The sequence below is a fragment of the Diadema antillarum genome, unplaced genomic scaffold (genome assembly GCF_040938485.1).
Source record: "Diadema antillarum isolate AM-2024a unplaced genomic scaffold, OU_Dant_1.0 scf00000181, whole genome shotgun sequence".
Classification (NCBI taxonomy): domain Eukaryota; kingdom Metazoa; phylum Echinodermata; class Echinoidea; order Diadematoida; family Diadematidae; genus Diadema; species Diadema antillarum.
The window spans coordinates 1,363,189-1,389,774 of NW_027271070.1; the positions used below are offsets into that span (position 1 = coordinate 1,363,189).

General features: G+C 39.7%; 1 protein-coding gene across 2 annotated transcripts; it reads left to right on the forward strand.

The window, feature by feature from the left end:
• Positions 1–1,218: 1,218 nt before the first annotated feature.
• On the forward strand, positions 1,219–26,586 carry LOC139723118 (fibroblast growth factor receptor-like). Of its 2 annotated transcripts, none has more exons than XM_071634386.1 (4): positions 1,219–1,558; positions 2,248–2,813; positions 23,775–23,900; positions 26,161–26,586. In XM_071634386.1, the coding sequence occupies exons 2-4, from the start codon at positions 2,654–2,656 to the stop codon at positions 26,367–26,369; spliced, it is 495 nt and encodes a 164-aa protein (XP_071490487.1). In that variant the 5' UTR covers positions 1,219–1,558; positions 2,248–2,653; the 3' UTR covers positions 26,370–26,586. The 2 variants fall into 2 exon arrangements, with proteins under 2 accessions (XP_071490487.1, XP_071490485.1); XM_071634384.1 differs by having other exon boundaries at positions 1,219–1,548.

Sequence of the window (26,586 nt, forward strand, 5' to 3'; positions counted from 1 at the left end):
GCTTTCCCTAGCCCCCTCCCTTTACATATTCCCAGCAGGAGTATGAGCTCTAGTTTCAACAATGATATCCACATTTTGAGGAATTCAATGTTAGCAGAGTTGTAGAAGACCCAGTGGCTCTACTTTGATATTCTCTTGCTTTAGAATGATGTAGATATAGTATTTTAATAACTTTACACTCAATATATGCCAGAAAGTATTCTTTTCTCGTATTATTGGGAAAGTCAAACAGAATTTAGGAACTGCAGTATTTCTTCTTTTTTTTTTTTTACCAGAGCAACCTTCACATTAGCTCTACAACAGCTGTATACATGCATTCTTATTATGTTTTGCCAGAACACGTACCGAACATGGCATGCTACATTGCACAGATCAAAACCATTATGCATTGGTATTGCATGCATAATGATTTTGTTTATTTATGGGTGTTTTTGGTGAATTACATTGTGTTCTTTCTGCAGACCAATGTTGCAATTGAATTTTGTATGAGGAAGAAAGATTTGCGGTGACACCGCAAATCTTTCTTCCTCATTTACTTCACCATGCAAACCTTCAAACAACACATGAATTTTGTATTCTCAAAATTTGCAGGCTGCACTCACAAAGACTTGCAATTGTTTACTTGCTCTCTGCAAAACTTATACACCCTATACCATAGGCGGAGGGAGTATGGCCTGTATCTTGGCTGCTGGTGTTTTCCTGTATATAAAGAGTCAATGAAAGTCAAGGGATGTTGAGAGAGGTGACTGGAGTGAAATGAGGGTCTGAGGATTAGACTGGTTCACTGCACTCCAGCCTCTGTTTGTGATCATCTCACCTCCCTGATTGGTAGAAGCTAGTCCACATCTTCTTTGAACTCCCTGTGTTTATTGTGTTTGGTGCACGCAGCGCTGTGCCTTGGTGCCCCAATCCAGCAGAGGGGGGTGTCGCTGTGGTGCAGTGGTGCGGTGGTGCTTCTGCTCTTGTGTGCATTGATGTGAGACAGCTGTATCTGCGTGTGTGTGTTTGTGTGTTGTGTTGTGTGTGTGTGTGTGTGTGTGTGTGTGTGTGTGTGTGGTGTCATAGCCGTGTAGGAGAGAAGGGGTGCAACTCCTCTGTGTGTGTGTGTGTGTGTGTGTGTGGTGTGAGTGTGTGCGCTTGCCTAATCCCTGAAATCGAAATCGTGTGTGCATGTACACAACAGAAGGGGCGCATGGCGAATGAAAAAGAGGAGAAAGAAATAACTGTGCATTCAAGCAGTGGAGCTAGCTGGGGTTGGCCTAATCGCTCCACCATTCTGCCCTGGCCACAGAATCAGCAGAGGACTGGCACAAGCGGACCCATTGTGCGCGCCAGCGAAACTATTCCATTAAACAAAGTTCAGCAGTGGGGTATACTTTGCGGGCGAAGCAACAGCGGCATCTAGAGGCATGTCTTCAGTGTACTTATAAAATCGTATTGGGCTCATGTTGTGAACAGGAAAGGCTCTTCTGCTCTGCAATTTTCCCGTGGATGTATGGATCATTGATTCAGAAGTATTTCACCATTGCTGGGATGCCATTTTGCAAGGTAGAGAAGTGTAGGTAACTCTGGATAACTCTGGTTTGTCTGGGGAACTTTTGGGGGGTCTTCCTTTTGGCCACGGAGAGAACTAGATGTGGCTTCAGTGCATGTACGCGTTAGATTTGGAATGGGGAGTTCAACCCAGTGTCGTGCCTGAATGAGGAATTATACTACTGCTTACCCTCTATAGCTCCAAAGACTTGGAGGAGCCACTACCACTGCATGCATGCGGTGCAGTGGTATAAATGCTGAACCCATTGCAGGCTTTCATTGTGTTTCACATGGCAGCACCTTACATCACTGCTTCTTTCAGTGTGATTGTAATTGTGCTGTGCAAGCAGAGCCAAGATATGGCAGGCATTTCTATAATCATTACTGGATAGTGTAATTCTTTTCTCTCTTTCTCTCTCACGGCAGTAATTTTTATGTTACATTGTTGATACCGCTGACACGTATTATGCTTACCTTTTGTACTACTTCATGCAGTTTACATCTTACGTTGCCATTATGTGATCCCATGGGTTCTATTTTCTACACTGTTGAGAAGTTGTGATTGGTTATGATCTTTAAATGAAAGGCTTGCATTTGGTAATGTATATTTTTGCCATCTATATGGGCCCATATATGTTTTCCACCATACATAATTTTATTTTTCAAATATTTAGTTTAACTTTTCTTGTATTTTCATGTTTATCATATCTGCAGGTTTTCCTTTGAAACTAAAAATGGAATATCACACGAGGAGAAGAGACATTGTCACGTAGAGCTGAGAAGCACAGGATCGACTGTCCTTCCTTCAAGAGACTGGATTTGCCTTGACAACATGGCCGCGGCGTGGATTTGATATAGCTGACTCTTGCTGTGGATTTTAGTACATTTCCTCAAATCAAATATTGGACATACTCTCATCAGAAGGCATTTCCACCGTCAATTTGGACCAACTGTTCGTGAGTGCATGGTGGGAAAAAAGGTTATCGCGCAGTAGGCCCAAATTCGTTCGGTGTAGGCAGGGAACAAGGGACAGGTGATGCGATGAGCACTCGCTGATTCTGGGTACCTAGAGAGAGCATATCCGCCTTGCGAAAGTTATGCAAAGGACGCTCGCATCATTATGACGCTTCCACGCTGTCCAGAGGATCGCGCCGCAATGTTTTCAAGAACTTTCACACGCCGCTTCCCACGTAGGACAGCGGTCTGGCTGGCAATAGTCTGCTTGACGTGTTCATGGACGCTGTCACCGGTTTTAGCGAGGCAGTCAACTAGCAATACAGGTGGGGTTAAGTGTAAAATCTGTAAAATTGTCAGTTTGTCTCACTCACGAGTGCTTGCTGTACTTATCATGTTTGTCATTTTTCAGCTTGTTTGCAACACCACTGCATGAAAGCGTGAATACTATTGCTGTATGTCAGTTTCATTCAAGTGGTTTTTGTTGTACCAGAATTACATATAAATTGTGTGTTTCATGTGTAGCTTATTTGGTCACTTTTCCTCACAGAAATTGGAAGTTTTTATCACATTATCAATATATTTGGATTATAAGGTAGTTTTAAAAGCAGGTAATAAGCAAGGAAATGATTGTATGTTAGCAGAACAATAGTTAGTGGACTTAAACCCGAACCAACCACTTGCATGGCATTAAATTCAATGTTGATATGAATCAATAAGCCAGGTCGTAGTTCCACTTTGCGCATGAGCAGAAAAAGGTCATTTGTACCAAGAGGCTCGTTGGTTTTTAAATTCACTGAGATAAGCATCTGTCATATAATGATTATTCATGTCATCCTTGTAAATGTTGCTTGCCAGCCAGTACACCGTGTACATCCACCTGACAGCAAACCTGGTATTTGGCAATATGAATAAAACAGTTTTTTAATGCATTTAAAGCAAAACAATGAAATGGATGCTTCCCCGATGGCTGATTGACGGACCATTCTGGTCACCTGGTCTATGCAAGTTCATTTATTATTTGAACACGAATTCCATGAATTGTTACGTCTGGTAAGCTTCCTGGTACAAATAACGTTTCTTTGAAAACGATTAAAGTGCCTAACCAATTGAGAAAAAAGAAAGGTCATTTGTACCAACGTGCCCATGAGCTAAGTACGAACTGGCTTATACATGTTGACTACATTGTCACATTAGAAATAGGAAATTAATTGCTAGAGGTGTGTTTTTGTGTGTGTGTGTGTGTTTGTGTTTGTGTGTGTGTTTACTCCGCGGAAAAAAACAGAGGGGGTGGATGGGACGAATAAAAAATTCTGACAAAGTCCTATATCCAAAAATGTTCCCAGCAAGATTTGAATGAATTGCCCCACTGTTTATCTAAATAAGTTAATATGCAGTTCTGTTGAAAAACAGACTTCAAAACTGGCTATACAAATGATGATTTCATTTCCTTAGACTTACCTTTTGAGAAGTTTGCCTCTTTTCACTTCCTTGGATTTATCTTTTGAGAAGTTTGCCTCTTGATTTTTTATCTCTTTCCTGTTCTTTTGTAAATGTAATGGAAATTCATAGGTTTAGAGTTCAGACATTAAACAACATTATTTACTGATGTTGAAACCGGATTATTTTTCTTTATTTTGAATCAATTGGTAAGATAATTATAATCAGTTCAGATTTGTATGGTTCTAACATTGCTTACAAATTACTCTTGAAATGTTTTTATTATTCAATCAGTATCATTATTCTTTTGCATGAATTTTTTTTTTTGAAGGCATATTTTCATCCATACTAGAGTCCTGACAGTACATCTTGTCCTCATCATACACAAAATATGTATTCGGGTGTTGAAGATATAGGACCTACTGCAGTGCACTTCTGTTATAATGAACACGATTTTAACAAAATTCTTGGAAAGAGGAAGTAAAATTTTAGGTCCCAAAATTATCATCTATACATCTTTATAAAGGTCTACTTTACAGTTGGGCTGCAACACAATTTTGATGCAACAAAAATTCAATGAAACGAAAGAAAATTGCTGGTCACAAGGATTTTGTTATAACTGGAGTAGCCTTTACATGTATTTGTGAATAATGGCTCAGAATTAGAGAATCTCCAGCAGATTCATGATTAAAGGGACATTTCTAGATGATTTAATGTAACTTTTAAAACATGATGTAGTAGGCCTACATGAAGCAATAGTACCATGTACATTTGTGGAATTACTGTTGTCCCTGAGCATAAAAAACAATACTCTAAAAATCCAAAATGAAGTACACTGAACAACGATGATGACATAGGAGGTTCACATATTCCAGTAAAGTAGCAATGTATATCCATTACATAGAGTAGGTCACTAGCTTAACAGGTCCACCTGGGTAGAATTTATGCATGCTTTCTTCTTTTATTCTGCTTCCGCGATCACCCAATCATGCATTCTCATGTGAAGCTGCTATGTCATCATCCTCGTTCGTTGTGATTGTCCATATCAATTTTGAAAGCATCCTTATTCCTCGTCCCAAACACTGTAGATTCTGAACTCTACACCCAGTATAACCAATTTATAGGCATTCAGTCGCAAAAGTCATTAAGTCATCTGGAAGTATTAAAAGAGAGGAAAGGGTCCAAAATGTGTTTTGAAAGGAAAGGTTCTAAAATGTGCTGTGAAAGAACATCAACAAGAACTTCTTCATTCTAGTTTATGTTCCATATGTTAGAGTGGGGTATATAATAGGCCTACATCATGCAGTAGGTCTAGATCTGCCTATCTTTCGCTCCAAATACACACTGTGAGCATGCACAGAGCATTGTGCCCAAAGTGAAAAACAAAGGCTCCACAAATGAGAGGGACCTTCAACTGTGAACCTACACTCTTTTCATCCACCTGCCTGTGACCAGAAACAACCAGGATGAGCCAAGTTTTGTGGATAGACAGTACAAATTGAATTTTGGCAATTTTCTCCGCACCACAAGGGGAAAAAAAAGTAGGAGGAGAAGAAAAGTGAAAGAGGCATATGAAACATGGAAAATAGGGTGAGGTGGAAAGAAGCAGCAGTGGTGGGTAATGGTGATGGGAAAGGGAAAGTGGGGCTGTAGCTGGAAGCAATCACCAGCTGTTCCTAAAGTCCCTTTGGAACATAGTCCCTGGGTCATGATGAATAACCCCATTTTAGATGTAGTTCTTGTTCTTTGTCTGTTGGGGCTCCAGTGATAATATTCACCCCCCCCCCATCCCCACTGTGGTGTCATGCTTTTAGGGAGGGGAAGAACACATCTCCTACCAAGACAGAAACTGAAAACAAGTTCTGAAGAAGACTTTCTCTTACTCCGCGTATTGAAGGGCGTTGGGGATGTTACAGGTCTTGTATAGTTACTGAAAATATAAGATTTGTTCAGCTTTGTATACGCATGTGTTTCGTGCTGGAGTTGATCTTATTTAGGGGGAAAATACCAGTGAACAAGCTCTTTTCTTTCCGGCATGGTCTCTCATAGTATAAACTTTGGCTGTATTAGTTGTTGCTGTATTCAATTCACATTTCACTCTCAGTCATAGGGACCTATATGATAAAACAAGGGAGTGTACTAGGCTTACTTTGTGAGGTTCTCTGTTTTTCTCTCGAAGTTACCGAACTGCTGAAAACAGATTGGAAGTATAGGGCTCTGTGTGTGGCAGTAATGCCAAGCAGTAAAATAGTAATGGAATGGTTTCCAGTGGTGAATCGGACTCATAAGGATATTTGAGCAGATATAGAGGGTTTCCTTTATTGGCTGAGTTTGTAAATGGTGCTTATTGCGACTATTTATGGTCATGGGGTTTGCCGATGATCTGATCATCTGCTGTATGCTAAGGGGTCACTTGGGGTAGGCACACTGATGTATCATAAAGTAATCTGACTTCTGGTTAAACTCTACTGACAAAAGAGATGGTACCATTCATTTGAAAAGCATCTTCTGTGAAGCGTTTTCCTTGGAACAATAGATTTTAATTGTATGCACAAGATAGCAACATAGATGCAGTATAGTCCTGGCACATACATAGCACATAAACTGTTATTACATTTATACCCTTTGAACAATGTCATTTTTGAAAATGTCACAATATCATATGGTTTTTGCTTAACCCTTTCTTTTATTATTTTTTTCTCTGTACTACTTTGGGTCCCAGTCCACTCTTGTTGGAGGACTCTTGGCATTTTACATTTGATAGCTATAGATATAGGCCTAGTACTTTGCACAATAGCACATAACCCATCATTGCATTGCCCTCCCAAAATTTTCCATTTCTGACTTTCTTATTTTCTGATATCTCCTCTCTCTTCCCTTTCCTTCCTTGCAACTGACTTTAAGTACAGATATCACTTCAAAAGCTGCAATCCTTCACTTCCTTTCTTTGAGAAAGAATCAGATTAAAATGGAGATTTAGGCCCAACTCCGGGTTGTGACATCAATTTGAGTCAGTTGAAAGAATATGCTCAAGTGATTTGTGTGACTCAACTCCCTGTGAGCAAGTTGTGTACAGATTTGTGCATTGGATCCTGTTCAGATGGAGATAACTGACAAACCAGAATGTAAGAGGTCTACCAGTTTGGTAATGTTGGTTTCAAAATTGATAAAAGATATTGCTGGTATTGGGTTGTTTGTTTGTTTGTTTGTTTGTTTGTTTTGGTAACTGTGAAACACAATTTTACAATTGATTTGACTGTGCTACAATAGCTAGATGGTGAGATATGGCAACTAAGTTCGGGACTAGTCTTCAGAGGTGCTTTTCATATGATTTTAGACCCCAAAATATGTTAATTTGTGATTTTATGAAAAAAAAATCAGTTATCTTACACAACTGAACTTGAAGAAGAAGAAGAAGAAGAAGAAGAAGAAGAAGACGAAGACGAAGACGAAGACGAAGACGAAGAAGAAGAAGAAGAAGAAGAAGAAGAAGAAGAAGAAGAAGAAGAAGAAGAAGAAGAAGAAGACGACGACGACGACGACGACGACGACGACGACGACGAAGACGAAGAAGAAAAAGAGGAGGAGGAGGAGAACAATCATGAGACTTTAATAGTACAGAATGTGTGTTTGTGGTTTTGTTTTTTCCACATGAAATCAACGGAAAATATAGTGTAGTTTTTGTTGTGAACAAACAAATTAAGAATAGTACCTTGATATTGTAGTCATATGACTGAATGCTCCCCAATTTTTCGTTCTTGCTTCTCAAAGGATGCCACATGTCATGATGTGCTGACAGTATGAGCTGCTAGAACTAACTTCTTGATTCATTCGATCTAGTTTTATTGTCTGCATGGAAAAATGGCTTTAATACCCTCCAGTCAGTGGTACATGTGCTTCAGTTTGTAAAGCAACTGCATGCAATGGTGGATCAGAGCTTCTTGATCTGTCAAAGTAAACATAGCTCTATCTCACACTGGCTGGCGTGATATAACCACATGATAACGCCATTATAAACTTCTTAAATATCTGTGCACCTGCCTGATCAAAGTCTTTGCCTTCTGCAAACTCTTCAGTTTTTATAGAGATGTATGCTCCGTGACTTTTTTGTTGTTGTCAGTTTAAGCAAACAATCTGGAAAGCAAGAAAAGGAGTGGTTAGAAGGAGGAGGAGAAACAAATAGAAAATGTTAGGAAGATAAATGGAAAAGGAAGGAAAAAAAAGGAGAAAGAGGAAGGTTGCTCAGGCTAGCCTTCATTCAAGCAGGAATTAAAACCATTATATTTTTTAATGGGAAAAATAATGATAGAGCGGAATTGCCTAGATATAGGGCCTATTAGGGGCAATATTATAAAGACCAGCTTCATTTAAAGCAGGAAAGAATATGAAAGTTTTGGTTTCATTCACGTCCCTTGCAAGTGTGCAAGACAGTTGCAATGCTGTGCTCACAAGGATTCCCCTTTCATTGTGATTATCAAGACAACAATCTGTTTATCCTTTGATAGGTTTCTGCCATTCCTACAAAGTAAATGTGAAGTTAATGTGGTTTAATCACCCTGTACACACTTCATCTACTCACTACTTTGACTTGGGTCAATGTGTATACATACGTTACAGAATATTGTAAGGTTGCACTGGGTTTGTTGTTGTGTGCAAAAACACCTCTGTTGCTTGATTGCTTTCTATGAATAGACAATTTGTTTCTCATTCAAATTGGAGAGAAACCTTAGTATGTGTATACCCACTGTTCAAATCTTGTTTTGTTGCAAGAAGAGGATCTTCTATGACTTTAGCGAATGGTTGTTATTTTTTATTGAGCAGTTAATTACGTACAAACCAGTACGTGAAATTTCCAAGTAAGGCAGTTTACACATCTGAAGGGGTACCTCATAGACCCTGTTCCCCCTTGTAAACTGGACCAAAAAACAAAAACAAGAACATAGCAACAGCCAAAAAAAATGGGGATAGAGAAAAAGAAGAGAGAGAGAGAGAGATGAAGAAGAGAGAAGGAATAGAGATCGGGAGAGGAGAGTACAGCTCATAGAACAATGTGGCTCTGAATAGATAAACGTAAAATTGCAGTCATTATGTCACCTGACTCTAGTATCAGTTCAGCTATGGAGCCCCATGCTGTGGTATACAATGTCCCAATGGCGGGCTATTTTCTCCTAACAACCTCTTTTCTCTCCCAAACTCCCTCCTTCTGCCCAACCAACACCCCCCCCCCCCCAAAAAAAAAGCTGTTTTTCTCTAAAGGGGAGTCATTGATGCTTGTAATTGATTTTGTTCAGATCCAATCTATTGAACCAGTGTCTGTATAACAAGGAATTTTGCAGTGGGCTCTGTGTGAAGACATCTTCCTTCCTCCAGTCCAATCCTACACATGGGTATTTTTGAGGATGACCACTGAAGCCTTTGTACACCCCCATTATATATATATTTTTTTGGTGGGGACCTAACTCTCACCCCCCCCCCCCCTTTACCCTTCCTAAGCTTGGTGCACATAGGCTTGACTGCTCCATAAGACCTTAGCGAGTAAATAGTGAGCTTTAGAAGAAAATAAATTGTCCTTTTGGCTTGAATGAAATGTTTTTAAAGGGATGGTACAGTATTGGTAGAGGTGAGAATTGGGCTTTTAACTTTTTGCGAGATATCAAGAAACCGTTTGTAAAATGGTACAGAGCGTACCTTTCTAAGAGGAATTCAAAGTTTATTTGATGAAAATCAGTTTTGGAATGGCTGAGACATCCAAAAATAAAATAAAACAAAGCGATCGTAATAAAAGGTGGGTCCCACATTTTATTAGAATTGCTCTGTTTTGGGTATCTCAGCCATCTCAAAACCAATTTTCATCAAATAAACGTTGAATTCCTTTTGGAATTACATGCTCGTTCATATTTCATAAGAGGTTTCTCATAATCTCACCCCAAAATGTTAGAAACCCGAGGTTAGGTCTCAACCAAAACTATACGATCCCTTTAACTTCCAGGCGAGAAGGTTATGTGTTAGAAAAAGCAATGATGTTACATGCTGTTTGGATTACAACATGTATGTAAATGATGCATGTTGTGCTGGCTGTGACATTTGTGTGCCTCAAATTGTTCGTGTGAATATTTTAGTTTCTAAGCCTATTTAGATATTGTTGCTTTTTTTTAAACAGAGACAGATCATTTGTCTTTGATTTCTGCATTGTCAGAGAGAACAGGTGACTGCTGATGAATGTTGTTTCATGCTGTTGTTCATACCAAGTCTATCTTTTGCTTTTTCTTATCTCTCATACTTTGTCTGCCCAACTTTTTATCAGACTACCTTCTCCTTCAGCTATTTATTACTCATTGGCCCGAATTCACAGAGGTGGTTCAAACTTAGACTATAGTCTAAAATAAGTGTGAAATAGGCATACCTTTGAAATGTGGATGCGTGTATCAATGAGCATTCGTTACTGGACGTCTGTTGGCATACGCAATCTGTCAATTGTATTTACCAAAATAAATTTGCATAAACCATGGTTTAAATTTAAACCACCTTCGTGAATTTGGGCTTTACTGTCTTTGTCAATGAACATAATGATTTCCTTATTATGAAGCTGTCTTTGGATTAATACATTCCATGCAAAGACGCCTCATGGTAATTTGTATTTTATATCAGCATAAACTTTCAACTGTTAGCAATTAGAAAAGAAGTTTGACCAAAATAGTATTTTACATTTAGATATGCAGAAAAGATGACAGCTGATATGTATGTTTTGAGGCAGATTTTTGTGCTTTCATGTGTGTCACAGCAGTGATTCTGACAAGCCTGCCAGAATTTTGACACAGATAGATATTTTTCATTGCCACTGGCTGGTGGACTCCGGCTCATTTCCAACCCTGCTCTTAGATAGTGCATTTTGCGTGCCTTACTTGTTACATGTGAACACTTACCTGTTCACTTCTCTGCATAAAAAAAAAGTGTCTGTGTAGGTATGCTGTCCTCTCTCCACCCCTCCCCCTTCCCCATTGCTACTTGGTCCTTTCTTTCTCCAGCCTTCGCTCCTGGAATATTGGCGTTTGGAAGCTCAAATCCAGCCCGCGGGCGAGATCGGTTCACAATGGACTTCTGCAGGGAACTTGAACCTGTACCTTCGTGCGTAGCACCCCTCCCCGCTCCTCTCTGTCTTTTTTTCATCCCTCTTTTTTTTGGATACATGTTTAGGACCATGAATGCTGCAGCAAGGTCAGGCATTGTATGCCTTTCACAGTGCCCTTTCATCCGGTGTTAAGTGCGAGAATTCACAATCCACAGAAGTCTCTATGTCTCTCTCTCTCTCACCTTCTCTGTGTCCTTTCCTCATACTCCAATCTCTTTAGGCAGAGAATATATTCCAAAAGGAAATCAGAATTCAGCTGTCTTTTTGTAAGAAAAGGAAAAAAAAATTGTATACCAGAAATGGCCACAAAGGAGAGGGAGAGAGAACGAGGGACCACAGGAAAGAGAAAAGATTATTTGGCGGGTTCTCGATTGAAAATAAACCCCATTAAGATGTTGATTCAGTCAAGAGTTTGGATTTGTGGAAATAAATACCCTCGGTGAGGTTGATAGACGACTTAAACGGTATCTTTTATGATAAGGCCACTGGGGGAAAATTGAATGAGAGAAAGGATACTCACTGACGATCAGTTTTCCATTGATATTTAGAATTAGATACGGTTGTTTGGAAGTAAGCAATATTTGTGCAACAACTTATTTTTCACTCAAATTTGTGTGGGACCCCTTCGAAAATTTTACTATTGCTCACACAGCCTTCTCTCTCTCTCTCTCTAGGTAATCCCTGCTGAGAATTCTAGTTTGGCAGAAACCTCAAAGAGTTAAAAGTTGAAAAAGGGAAGGGAAAGTGTAAACTTGGCTACAATTTTCAGTGCATATTCTGACTACTCCCTCCCCCACCCCACATTTTCCACTTGATGCAGAACTTCTAGAAGCAGAGGAAGGGACTATTGATCAGAAACCCCCCCCCCAAAAAAAAAAAAAAAAAAAAAAGATTTAAAAGTGTATAAAGAGAGGGTATAATGTTTTATGGAAGCACACTGAAACGAAAAAAGTTTTTGTCAGCTATTTCGATGATCTTACAGGATACTACGTACGATGACCACTTACCGTCCATGCCAAACTTTCTCAATACTTGCTTTTAAAAAAAATTCCTTTCAAATTTTACACTAGATGTGTTGCTAAGTAAGCACTGATTTATTTTCACCATTGCTCTGTGAGAAGGTAATTTCTTCTTGAACTTGAAGCTTGCTTGCATCTGATGAGAAGGCTGCCTCATTCTGTCATCCTTCCGTCATACCCTTCTGGATTTTTCTTTCATTTCCTCCTCAGTGATAGTTGAGAATTGTTATCCAAACACACTCAAGTTCATGATTTTGAGTGTAGATGTTATCCACCCACCCAAGCAAATGTTCATACCCCAGCACTTAGTAAGACTATACCATATGGCAGGGGTAATGAGGAAAGGAGCAAGCCAAGAATTGGGGCAAGGGGGGGGGGGGGGGGGGGGGAGTAACTACATGTATGTTGGCAGACTGACTGCTTATAGGGTTCTGATGGTGTAGGAATGGAGCAATTTAAATGAGTGATTAGGGAGGCTGGATGGGGAGAGAGAATGTGAGGTAGATGAGTATCAACAGTGTTGACACAGATGGTGATACTTGAACTTTCCTTTGGAGAGAAACTGAGAGAAAAAGGAAAGGCAATAAATCAATTCGAAGAGATCTTTGCCATGAAGCTAATGCTGATAGCAATGATTATCTGGCTCGTTAATTCCTTGTCTTTTTTTTTCTCTCTTTTTTTTTTGGGGGGGGGAGGGGGGAGATTGCCAGTGATGGGAATGGTGTAAAGATGAGAAAGGTACAAACTTGAACTTCTCCCGTCCATCCTGAGATGAACGGAAGAGATGAGAAGAGAGGTCATTTAAACCAGGCAAATAATTAGATCTGGCAGGGACACTCTGCAACCGAGGGAATGCCAGAAATGCAATAATAAACCCGGTTGAATCACACCAACCCCTCCTGTCCTAGTGATCCCAATGTTCCTATGTACTTTTCCACCCCGCACCCAGATTGAGGGGATAGCGAGGTTGAAAGAGATGCTTCTGATACAGATATCACAAAGTGTCACAGCCCAGATCGAAATCCATTCTTATCAAGCCGACGTGCAAGGAGGGGAAAAAAAAATCAAAAGTGGAAAAAAGTTCTTGTATCATAGAAAACTGATTTTTAGGAGGCATGACTAAAATCAACAGCAAAGAAAGAATGAAAGAAAAGTGAGGAAGAATAAATGAAAAAGGCATCATTATTGTGCCTTTTTTAGGGTGTCGGTGGTGTATGATTCATCATGCGCTGACAATTCCACAGATGTTTTCTCTAATTCATTTTTTTTTTTCTTGTCGGGGATGCATTGGGGTCATTCCACTTCTGACACACATTTGCCCATTCAGGTCTGTTTCCCGTGATAATTTTACTTTGCCCACTTACCGATAAAGGTACAGAGCCTTCCCCCACCCCCAGCTATTGTATATTTATGGGTTTATCAACTGTAATAAGTCATGACAGATATCAATGTGAGTTGTCAGAAGACCTGTGTCTTTCTTAACCTCAGCATTTTTTTTTTCCAATGTGCCCTCTCGTCCTACCCCCACCCCAAGTTATAAGCTCCTTTTTTTTTTCTGAAAAAAAAAATGATCAAAAGAAAACAAAGTCAACTTTTTAGGTTTGAGATACTGTAATGGTAGTGTAGCAAGCAGAGAAGTAGTAATTAGCATTGATCATAGTTTGAGTGCATTACCCTAGAATCTGATAATAGATCTGAAATCTGATGGACTTTAACAGGTCACTCAGGTCTTTGTACTGTCTCTCACAGATCTCATGGAATAAACCTAGTTTAAAAGAGAGAGAGAGAGAGAGAGAGAGAGAGAGAGAGAGGGGGGGGGGCAGAATGAGTGTGTTCATCAATGAAAGACACAAGTGAAAACCCCTCTTCTGATGTCTGTTGCCTGTAATATCCTTGTACAGCCAAGAACTGGAACCAGGGCACAGGCACAAATGGTTGCTGAAAAATGACTTCCTCTGTAGACAAGACTTTGGCTAGACTCTGTTTAGGTGTGGTGATGGTGGTGGACCAAAAAAAAAAAAAAAAAGAATGGGGGGGGGGTGGGGTGGCTGCAGTATTGGGACAAGGGGAAAAGACAGGGAGAGACTGACAAGTAAAAGTGAAATGGTACAGAGGATGATGACTCACGTGGAACGATGTGGGATAGGACCGCAGGTGTTCTGGCAGTGGGTCATCTCCCGCAGGTCAGAGAACCCCGTCCGCAGTGTTGATTGAGGCTGACCCCTGAACTCGAGTGGTGGTACGTAACCCCACCTTGATGCAGATCTTGACAGGAATGGTATGCGGGATTCCGGGGTGATAAAGCAGGGGCAGGAACAACACCGACAAGAACAGATAGGGTAGAAGACGTACACTTGGATGTCTGTTGCTTTGCCAAATTAAAATAAAGGAACTGTACCCCATGCATATTAACTTTGAGGAGCAATATGCCTGAGGGAGAAATTTCATGCCAAGAATTCTGGGAAATGGAAAGTGACAAGTTTCAGAGAATTAGGCAAACTTGGGGAAATAGTTGGAAGATGACCCCCCCCCCCCCCCATGTCAATGATGGCTAGTCACATGGCATTCATTTGGCATTCTAGTGAATGAATCTTCATCACCTGACTGCAACATACTTACACTGTCATGTGTGACATGTTGTTGATTTCACTTATTGAAAAGAAGATCTTAATTTTACTGTGGTCCATGGATATAGGGTATGCTATATCAGGAATGTTTTCTTAGCATATAGGTTATGTGTTATAGCAGGAAAGACATTCCCCCTACAATGTAATAAGACAAATCATAATTTGGCCTTTCCTGTGCTTAGAAACTAAGTAGAAACTTCCAAGAAAGTTATTTAATTGAAAATGATGCCCCCTGAACACCATACTGGTCAACTTTGTGAGATCTTTTCTATTTCCTATCTAACTAGATTTAAAGTTTTGACGATAGTTTGCTCCGACTATAGGCCTACTGTTGTAATGGAAAGCAACTTTTTTAGGTGGCAGTCTTTGGATTTTTTTATTATTATTTTTTTTTTAATTCACTAGATTTTCTCATGAATTGCAAATTTTTAATGAGATTCTGACCCTAATGTCTTACAAAGCATTAGCATGAGCCACTGACATGCACTGGAAATTGAATGACCATTTTTTATGCCTCCGCCACGAAGTGGTGCCGGAGGCATTATTTTATTTTTCATTTGTATTTTGGTGAAATCATGGGGAAATCTATAATAGCAGGATATTATTAATATTAGATCCAGGAGCTGACCCCATATTACTGACAAAAAATTCAGACAGTGATCATGAGGAGTGAAAGCCGACACTTGTCAGTGTTCAAAGCATTGTCTGCTAAACAATCTTTAGATTCAAGGCATGGAGATGAATACTGGTGTTTTGTTTTTTTATTCATTTGATTTGATTCTATCTTTCTTTTTTGTTTTTGTGCTCTGTGCCGAAAGGAGTCAGTCAAAAGTTCAGTATTTGTTATGAATCATGGGAATGAGGACTGTTCATTGATACTCTCAACTCATGGGGTGTCTATGCAGACTAGACGGTAAGATTTCGCTGTGCTTACTGTATCTTTATGTGAGCTCATGCCATGTAGGCTCTCTTTCTGTCTGTATCGTATATGTTCATCCTACTTTTCCTGGAGAAAACCAGAAATGGCTGTAATTGCGAGATACACTGTCTAGACCTCAGACAGTGAAGAATATCTGATTAGAGATATCCATTTTTAAAAAAAGGGGGGGGGGGAATCAGTCCTGTGGAGAGATATAAGGGACAGTCTGCTTTGATTCTTTGTAGAGCTCTCTGTTGGAGCAATCTGGGAGTAAGATATTTCGGCACATCCTGTAGAAGAGGAAATTTTCGTGGTGTTGAAATTTTTGCGCATTTCGCGCAACCAGAAACTAGCGCAAAAATGAAAGCATGTGAATAGTTTTGCTTGCCATTTGTTTCTCTAGTTGATGTCTTGATTCCGCAGAATTAAAAACAAGCGAAACTCATCTTACCCTGCCGAGCGAAAAAATATCAACTTTTTACAATTTTGATAGTTTGTATTTGTGTCCCTTCCGGTCATAAGCTGTCACATTTGAGCTACAGTTGGATCAAACTATATATGCAAGTCTGACACAGAGGAATTTATCCCTCATGTGTTTTTTAAGGACATTGTATATATGTGTATGCTGTCTATCTGAAAGGTTTCTTTTATGCATTTTTAGTGCTTTCAAATGCTGGAATACATTTTGGGAATTAAATATTAGTGAAAAACGTCTTGTGAAAGTATTGATTGACATGTGGCTTATACACTCATTTGTTATTGTATGAATACAGACGTGTGCTCTAGCACACAGCACATATGAAAGCTATTCTGTTGTTCTTCATTAAAGCTTTTCTTCACTTTACTTCCAGAACAGTTCAATTGCCAACTGTGTTATAAAAATCATTTTTTCCCCCCAAGGTCTGAATGTAAGTTTAGTCTACATTTTATCATCAACGGCACCTCTTTCTTGATATTGAAGTCATATACATGTCAGAATGTATTTTTCCAACTGAGATTCCAGTTTGCAGTGTGAACAATAGTCCCCTCATTTAATCCTACTTGAATCATTGCCAGAGAGTAAGAAAAAGAGGCAGATCAGAGGGAAAGAGAGAGAGAGATTACAAACAGGCTAGCCGAGAAATTCGGCATTGTTGCGGCGATCTATCTAACTAGCCAAGCTCCATCAATGGGCTGTAGAAAGCAATGGCACATTGCGAGAACACTAACTGGGTGCACGTACTTTTGCATTGAAATTGTTGAAATAGATAAATGGTTGCGGCACAAAGCACGGGCCCAGAAGGAGTGAAAAACATCAGTCTGTGTGGTCGCTGGACCAAAAAGGTCAGGGCGCGGGCTAATCAAGAGTTTGCCTTTGATAGTCCTAGATCAGAGGATATGCGTAGAATGGGAATAAATTACTGCGGCCTATCTTCAATCAGCAAAGAAAGAACAGTTTTGGAAGACTGATAGGGTTTTGATATAAGCGAGGGGGAATGGTTTTTCAAGGTACTGGTATAATGAATATTGACAGAGAAAGGGTAACATTTATTAATGCCTACATTCTAGAGAGCAAAAAGTCACATGAGGGATAGCTGGTTTTGAGCTACCCATTACAGCAATGTGTAGGGAACCACTTGAAAAGTTATTTTGTATTTCCCACTTAATAGTTTGTGTCATGGTCGATCTAATCTTGCTGGGAAGAGGAATCCTGAAGGCCTATCTTACTAAGGAAGACTTTGGCTGCAACTGCCGCGACTCATGCCGGTCTAAAGACCAAGAAATGGCTTGCGCTCCCACCAAGAATGCAACTCTCGGGCAAATGTCCAAGATGTCTCCAAACAAGGAGACAACTTATTTGCCCGAAAATTGCAGAGACGTCGCTGCGATTGTCACCAAGAAGCCTCAGCGACGTCTCCGGTAGGTAGCCAATCTTGGGTCTCTGCAATGTGGCAAAGACTTGTCAGAGACGTCATGGACAACATTAGCCTCCGCGACTTGGCCCTGCCTATAAGGAGACATCATGAGACATCTCCGAGAACAGCTGGAGTCTGGAAAAAGTTTCTGAGAAAAATTGAACGTGTTTGATTTTCTTGTGATCCAGGCGACAGACCACTCCATGGCCAGCGAGACTCGGTTGCCACCAGGTTGCCACCTAGTCTCCAAGCCACACTGTTGTTAAATGTCTGTGTCGTCAGAGATACATAAGTTCCGGTCTGAAATTTTTGGCAAACATTTTTTGTTGATGTGATAGGCGCATAATTATGGTCAGTTGGCACTCAAAATTGTTGTTGAGTTATATGGAAGCACGTCATAGACGGGGCTGTGCTTAAAAGGCTGCAATACACTTTAAAACACAATGTGTGACATTTTCAGTTTGGTAGAGGGGGGTCAAATCAATTTTCTCCTGAATCATAACGAAAGAAAGTGACTCCTGATATCTGCTATTGGTGAATCCTTGGTGAAGTGAAATGGGTCTCCTTGGGGGAAGAATCGGAAGAGGAGTCACTGAATCCTGTTAGCCTCATATGAGGGGACATTCCCTCCAACAGTAAAAAGTTTTGATAACTCGAAAATCTGGGATATTGTGATGAAATGTTGCTGAGCAGCCATTATTACAGCCAGTGGAAACATTACAAAGTCTTCATCACAGAAAACTTGATTTTTTTTTTTCGCACATGACTTGGACTCAGTATTTTGATAGCTGTAAAAGTGGAAACTTTGTTCCATGTGCTCTGGAATTGATCGGGAACTTTGTTCTAGAGTTAGTAAAAGCAGTTAACACTTGTTTCTCACTAACAAGTCTTTGGAATAAGAAGGTTATTTGCAAAATGGCTGATCAAATAAACACAGAAGGAAATCAGGCAAAGTCATGTTCATATCCTGTTAAAACTCAAATGGTAACTGATTGTAAACTACTTTATGATGGAAGGAGGGAAAAATAACTCTGAAGTTTCCATAAAATCTTGTCCATCCTACCTGCCAATGAAGGAGGCAGGCAGTTAAAGGGTGTGTACAGTTCTGGTCAAGGTGAAGATTTAGCTTTTAACGTTTTGTGAGATATTCAGAAACCACTCTATGAGATGTCAAAGAGCAGGCAGTTCTAAGAGGTATCAAAAGTTTATTCGATGAAAATCGGTTTTGAAATGGCTGAGATATCCAAAAACAGGGTGACACAAAGAGATACTAATAAAGTTGGGGCATGTCGCCTTTTATTATTAGCACTTTTTTGGATATCTCAGCCATTTGAAAACCAATTTTCATCAAATAAACGTTGAATCCTTCTTAAAATTACATGCTCTTCAATATTTCATAAGAGGGTTTTCATTATCTCACTTAGGAATGTTCAAAACATGAATCCCTACCTCAACCAGTACTATACAGTCCCTTTAAACTCGCAAATGAACAATTTCTTCCCAAATGCAAATTAGAAATACGAATGAATAGAAACAGAAAGAGTTCACAATGTGTATGTAGGTGCCATCTCTAGTGTGTGTTTTTCCCCCGTCTTGGCTGAACTGTTGTCAAGTTAAGACTTAATGCAATTCAGAGGTAATAAATGATTGAGGAGACTTTTGTTACTTAAATTCCTAATGGTCGTAAGATATTTTCTTCGCTTAGATAAAGAATACTCTGGTGATACAGATATTGGTTCTCCTTTCTTTTCAGTCGCCTGGAAAAGTTATCCCTATAAATCACGGATAAATTCATTCCTGTGATCTTATCTCAGTGATTAGACTAGGGTAAGAATGACTGAGTGAGAAGAGAAAATAACATTTATCAACTTCTTGATTTTACTACCCCAATTGTGATGCATTCTAGTGAGATTCCAGAGGTTATCAATCATGTGGCTTATCAATGCCCTATTCATACAGGTATTCAGTTCGTGCGGTTTGTTCTGAGTAGGCGAGAAAGGCATTATTTGTGCAGGTGAATACCGAGGTTTTGTTTTGTTTTCTCTTCTCTTTCGTCCCTTTTGTGCCTTTTGGAGCTTTCGCAGAAATCTATAGCAAAGGTGCATGAAACACTACACTAGTTCGGGCTGTGGACCTGTTGTGTTAGTCTCAGAATGCAGACCCCAACGTCTAGCAGTTTACAGATAGTGGTTATTTGTTTCCAAAACTCAAAAAATGTCCTTTGAAGTGATCAGTGTTTTGTGTTTGATGAGCATTCTATATTTTGCATTTAGTATAGGCTTCTGTGTGACTTTATTTCATGGCAGTAATTTTGTTGCAGTCTGAAAGCACAGAGAAGACAACTGAAAGAAAGCTACAGGTTCACAGTCGCGTTGATGGCGATTTGTGCATGTATGTGGGTGTATCTTTGTTTGATGCTGCTATATAGGCATGATGAATATTTGTCTAAAATTTGAGCAATATGATGGTGTATTGCACAGATGTTACAGTTCCTGTGAAACCCTTGAAGATGCAAAGTGTGTTTGCTATCAAACTCCTGGTGCTGAGGCTATTCTTTGTAAGTTGCACAAAAGGTGGCGGCTACAGGACGGGGTGACTGGATTATCAATGGCCCAGTGGGTCTACTGAATAGTAACCACATGACCTGTCCTGTAGTCAAGACTTTGCTGGACCTAAGCTGCCATGCCTCTTTGCGTGGGCAGCTATCTTTATTTGTCTCACATTTTTGGTGGATAAGGAACAAAACACTAGGAACTGGCAGAAATAAAACTTTGCAAGTAATGCACAATTGTGAGTGTTGCAAGATTGGGAGAGAATGCATCTGACTGTTAAAAAAGACAATTTCATGAGTATCTGCTTGTCATTGATATGTGAGATTCCTTTGTGAGTCTGAAAACTTATATGTATCTTTTTCTGTAGGCCTAGGCTATATGAGAAGGACCCCATGAGAAGTGAAAGGTAGTGGTAGTTGTCATGATTAAATTGTGCACTTTCTGAACAAAACATATCTCTCTTTTATGTAGCTTCTTGATAGCCTAATTACACAGGTAGGAGTGATTTGGTTAACGGTATGCGATGACCACTGATGAATTGAGTAGGCCCTACTCACATATGCAGAAGAAAGCAGAAGATGTAAATCTATACTTTTGCCAATGTGATTAGAGTACATGTACAGGTTGATTATTTTAGCCAAGTACCAGGTAGGTCCTATAGGGATGAAGAGCAGATAACAATATTCATGGACCTTCTACTCATGTCTATAAATTGACGACTTTGATAAAAAAGCATCATCTGTAGGCCCTAACAAACTGAATGAAAGATTTTGTTTGAAACGTGGTATAAGAAAAGGCAGTGAGAAAACTGTTAAGTTATGTATTTTTTTTTCTCACAAAACAGTGAAAATCAGTTGCAACCATTTTTAGACTCAATGATGCCATTGTCTCACAAATCTCTTTAGTTTCTGCACAGAGTTAATGTTAGACCATGGTTTTGGTTCATGATTCAGAAGCTGTAATTCTTCACATTTAGAGTCACCATTGCTAAAATTATACATCTCTGCAGTTATTTTATTGTGATTTATGCAATTTACTCTGTCTAATTCCATTTGTGAACAGAAATTCAGAGGGAAGCTCTACATTATTGGAAGTGTGAAACATTGGATTAAACCATTACATCATCTAATTTGTAATGTGGATGTGACCACTATCAATTTGCATTTATATTGAACTTTCAAATTTTCTAGAATTCATATTACCTAAATTCATATTACTAACATTCTGTTAGTATTATTTCTTTGTTTATTGTTTTTTTCTGTAGGGCCTATCTGTTAATGCCGACAAGTTGTGTTTTATCGACACTAGAGACAAAATAGAAGACATTCTAGTTATAACTTTCTTCAAGTTCAAAGGAAATTTGGCATGAAGTTGGGGAAAGGTGTCATCAAGGCAGTTAGTTGTCAACATATTACCGCAGAGCTGTTCGCAAAATCTGTCCTCTGGTAAAAAGAGATTTTGAAGATGGGCAAATACCGGGGCAAAGAGCAAACAAGAAATCTCGCACAATTATGCACACGCTCCTGCAGAGTGGCACGCAAAGTTCACTCTACTCAGGAAAAAGATAGGTAGAGAGATATGAGATAGAAGGGGGGGGGGGGAGAGATTATGGCCTATCTCATTGTTACATGTCAATGTCATTAAACCGCCATCAAAGGCAAAACCCTGGTTGGCTGTGATGTTGGGAAGAGTTTCTTCATATGATTCCCTATAGTGTGGATTCTAAAGAGGAATATATGATTAGAGGGAGTAATATGTTGATTAGAGATTATTAACAACAACAACAACAACAACAAAAGCCAAAACAGAGAGAGAAATCCTATAGATGAAGCTAGATAAAGATCAAATCCAACAGACAACAGAATATTTAAGAGAATTTGAGAAAAGTACGGATCTATGTATGTGCAGTAAGCGAATGATATGAATTGATTAGGATCGCGTACAGGTTTAAAAGGCCCTTTTATGGGTTCGGTTTGAATGGAGCTGTCAAAGCATGTTTAACTTGATAAAGTTGGTGAACAGTATATTGAATAGCAGGAGAATACAAATGTGTAGCTACGTTGATCAAATCATCAAATCATCAAAGGAAGATTTCTCGGTGTGACTCGGTCACAAAATTTCCATTTGGTCATTACTCATTTTCTTTTTTCTTTTCAGGCATAAGGCAAAAGATTTAAATGTGAACAAAGATGCCCTTTGTGTAGCCTGTTTATATCTTTGCATTCTCTAAAAATGAGAAAATGCCCCACTCCGTGCATTGCTGTGATTCAAATCCATCCTGGCACACCGATTGTTCTCAGTTGTCGTGGTGAATCGGCCTGCATGATTTGATGATAGCGAGATATTTCAAAAAATATAAAATGTGTGTTTGTCTGTGTGCTGGATGCTGATGATGCTCTCTTCTATCCATCCATCCTCCTGAATTGTTTTTTTTTTTTTTTTTTTATTCCCTTTTGATACCAGCAACTGAATTATGATACAAAGCAGTAGGAAATTTGCTCAGCTGTTTTCCTTCCTTAGCATGAAAGTAGTGTCTCATGTAGCGTTGTCTCAGTATCAGAGGTAGGATGAATGCTAATTGATTTCATATGAAAGATACACCAAGTTTCCTTCATTACATCGAATCACATTTATGGATAGATGTCCTCTGTGTGTGCAGCTCTCATCAATCATCAAACTGCAGGCCACCATAGCGTCTAATGTAGTGGAAATTGCAGTAGTTCAGAATTTTATTGGTAATTCCAGAAGCCAGTGGCACCATAAGCATTCATTTGAGACACTAGAATGACATAATTGGTTTCATGAGTCATACTGTGGGATCTTTTGTAGCAGGTAAAGCATACTCTAGGGAGAAAAAGGGGAGAATGAAAAGCCATGCATTCTTGTATACATTTGGAAGTTGTGATGCAACTGGCACCGACCTTTTTTCTTCCTTCGATAAAAAACAAATAATTCAGCCCTATTCAGAACATACAGGCCTCAATTCTATTCAACATTGATATCATTGGTATTTTTGAAACTAAAGACAAAAGACAATCAAAGACCAAATTTGATTGGCAGATTGATGAAAAAAAAAGAAAGAGTTGGTTTTGGATTATTGTCCACCTACCAAGATATATCTGTAGTCTATGTCAAGATACATACACAACCAAGAACAAATTGGCATGTTTTTGTATAACATGCATTGGCAGTTGTGACCTGTAATGCAGCCAGCATGCATGATAGGGTCGGGCGGCAAGGGCATTTTGACATGAAAAATCATGGTGGTAAATCATTCCTTCCGCCCCGCAACTCCACCCCAAACACCTTCTGACCTGGAGATTCTCCTGCCTGAAACCCGTAGCAAATGGGAGACTCCAACTTGATATGCGCAAAGTTCCTTGTGGCTGGTGTCCAGGCCGTGGAAGCTCTATGATTCTAGACACTCTCTCATGCTATCTCAGTCTTATTTTTCAACATACGATGGCACTAAGAAAGAAATCATTTCAAGCGGGAGACAGAGAGCCAGGGCGGGAGATATTAAATCTCAAGCGGGAGAACGGGAGATTTCACAAAAACGGGCTTTCGGCGGGAGAGTTGGAGTCTCTGTTCCCCACCATGCATTGTATCAATTTCCACATTTCCTTAGGCTTGCATCAAATTCCAGATATGTTGCAAAATCATCTAATCATTTTGCATCCTCCGTTTTTTGCATGATTATCTACAGCTCCTCCAGACACCCCGCAGAATCTGACAGCCATACCGCTGAAGGCAGAGGCTATCATCCTAGAGTGGAAAAGACCGCTGGTTGGAGACCCCGATGGCTACATCATCACATACTGCATGAGAGGAGGTAAGGGGCTACTATTTTAAAGCCAAAGCAGCATCCCAATATCCACAATAGTTCCATCTGTAGAAAGTGGTGAATAAGGTGCTGCACTTGCTCAGTCACACAAGAAACCCCCAAGAGACCCCTCCCCCCATTAAAGAGACTTGTATTTTGATTTTCAACTGAGAGTAAAGGAGGGCCATTATGGACAATTTACCACGAGCATGTAAAGTCATTGGATGTTAGAAACTAAGTAGAGCACATCAGAAAAGTTTGTGGAAAGTTGTACAAAGCAGTTCACAAAGTTTTTGATTGAAATCATTATGCTTTTCATCACTGGATGGGAATGCTGACGCAATAGTGCCATGACATACAGAAGATAGAAAGAGAATTTTCCACTAAATTTCATTTTCGTTCGAAGCAAAACCTCCATCAGTAATACTATTCTGTATGCCTTCCGAAGGAGGTGATTCAGGCACCCTTTCGCCATAATAGAAATATGAAAATATGTGGAATTCTTTACTGTCTTTATAAGCAATTTCAAGATGGTTGAATAGTTAAGGGGTAGGATCTAATGATAATCCTTTCAATAGTAAAACACAAAAATGTAACACTGACATTTGTTTCCTGTGGGTTCTTTTGATGATACAGCGGTATTCATTTTGGGCGCCCTTCCAAATACTGTCAATGACAGTTATTATCAGGAAAACATGTGCCAGATTATCTCACAAAACTTCCCTCACCAGCTTAGCATTGAGGGATGAGAGCATTCCTTGCACTACTTGGCCTATATTTAATTGTAATTTTTAAATGCGGTGCAGTAGTGCCTCTTCAGTTGCTGAGGGTTCGAAGCGAACAGCGGCATCCCATGCAAATGTTGCGTCACGGCCGTGACTGGAATGTCGTGACGCATCCCCCAGATGGGCGAACATTTCGGATCGAAGTCGGTCTGTGTCCGTGCATCGCAGACCACACGTGGAAAGCACTGCCAAATTTAGGCCAATCCATTTATCACCTGCACATGTGCTGCCATGATGTCGCCACTTGGCATAATTGCAGCTATTCTGTTGTATTGGTATCTCCATGACAGCGCAATATAATCACCAGTCAATGGTAGAAAGAAGGCATCAGGGAAGATGAAGAAACAGCATGTCAAATGAAGCAAACATCATTTGTTCTTTTTTATGGTCTGTTTTGTGACAAGTTTGGACGAAGCAGTTTCCTGTACCATTTTGATAGTCCAAACTTTGGATTTGTGTCAAAAAAAAATTTGCTAAAGTTAAAGTAAGTTGTTAGAGTAAGTTACGTGCACATCAAGTTGATATTTTTTTCTTGTAAGATCTTGTAGCTAGTATTTATAGAGTGTCCATACCCTGTTCCTTCATTGTCTGGATTTCATGATCTGCGTATCATGCAGTCAGCTCTGATTGTTTTTGTCATCCGTTGATAAAATAGTGGATAAAACTCAACAGGTAAGCAATGGATGATTCCCTCCTTGTGGTTCAGAGTGAAATTGATGGTCTTTGATGTAGAAAGAAAACTACACTAGTGAACTGAGACCCCAGAGGGACCTTGATGTTTGCACCTGTGGATTGTGGTCTACCTTGCTTGCCACTTCTATTACTGACCCAGCAGGGAGCAGGGAGTTAACATACCAGATTCTGGAACTAGATTTCTTTGCTGCATTTGGCCATGGCTTATTCATCCTGTGTCTTATTCATCCTGTGTCTATGCACTCATGCTGGGCGGAGCCAAAGGGAGTCAACCTCTGAACTCAAAGCACAACTTTCACTTCGAAATGCTCTTTTATAGCTGATTTATTCTTTGATTCCAGCCCCTCCATTGTGACGCTGCTCCTCCTATTCACACACAGACAGATACACAGACAGACAGACAGACACACATATATACACATACACACGCTCTATCTTCCTTCTCTCCAAGCGCCTTCTGTCTGTAAGGCATTTAGCTATCTCCTTTTTTTTTTCTGTCCCATACATTGTATATCTATTATATTTGGGGATTCAAAGGTACTTGATGTAAGGTTAAGCAAAGTCACAATTTACTAGCTGCATTTAAGAGTTTGAGACAGTACCTATCCAGCCCTTTTTATTTTTTTTTTTATTTTTTATTTTTTTAAAGCAGACAGGAAAAACAAGTCAAGTATAATGATGTGTTGAAACCAGCACTTTGTCATTCTTTTGCTTTATACTTTGTGTCTTCAAATGCATAAAAGCAGGATTTGTTGTCAATATTTTTTCATCAAACCCGTCCAACCATCCAGAGTCGGCAGGATGTCAGAGGGTGGACCAAGGCAATGTTACGTCAGTGGAAGTCACAAATCTCTCCGCCAACCACACGTACCAGTTCAAGGTGCAGGCCTACAGGAACGGCAAGCAGGGATCAGCGACAGAATTTGTGGAGGCGTCGGGAACACCACCAGGTTCGTTGCTCCAACTATCGTTGCGTTGGGTGCATGTGTGTGACTTGTGAAGTGACACTTATGTATGATAGCTGTGTATATGTGCAGGGAGCAACATTGATGCACACTTTGTCTGCAAAGTTTGTTCAGTGTTTGTGGTTGACAAATGAAAAAAAAAAAGAATATGCAGGATAAGCAGATTATTAAAGTAACAAGTTTCCATCTCTGGAATCTGTTCATTGCAAAAGAATTTGTCCAAGTGAGAGAGTAAGGCATTAAAATCTTTGT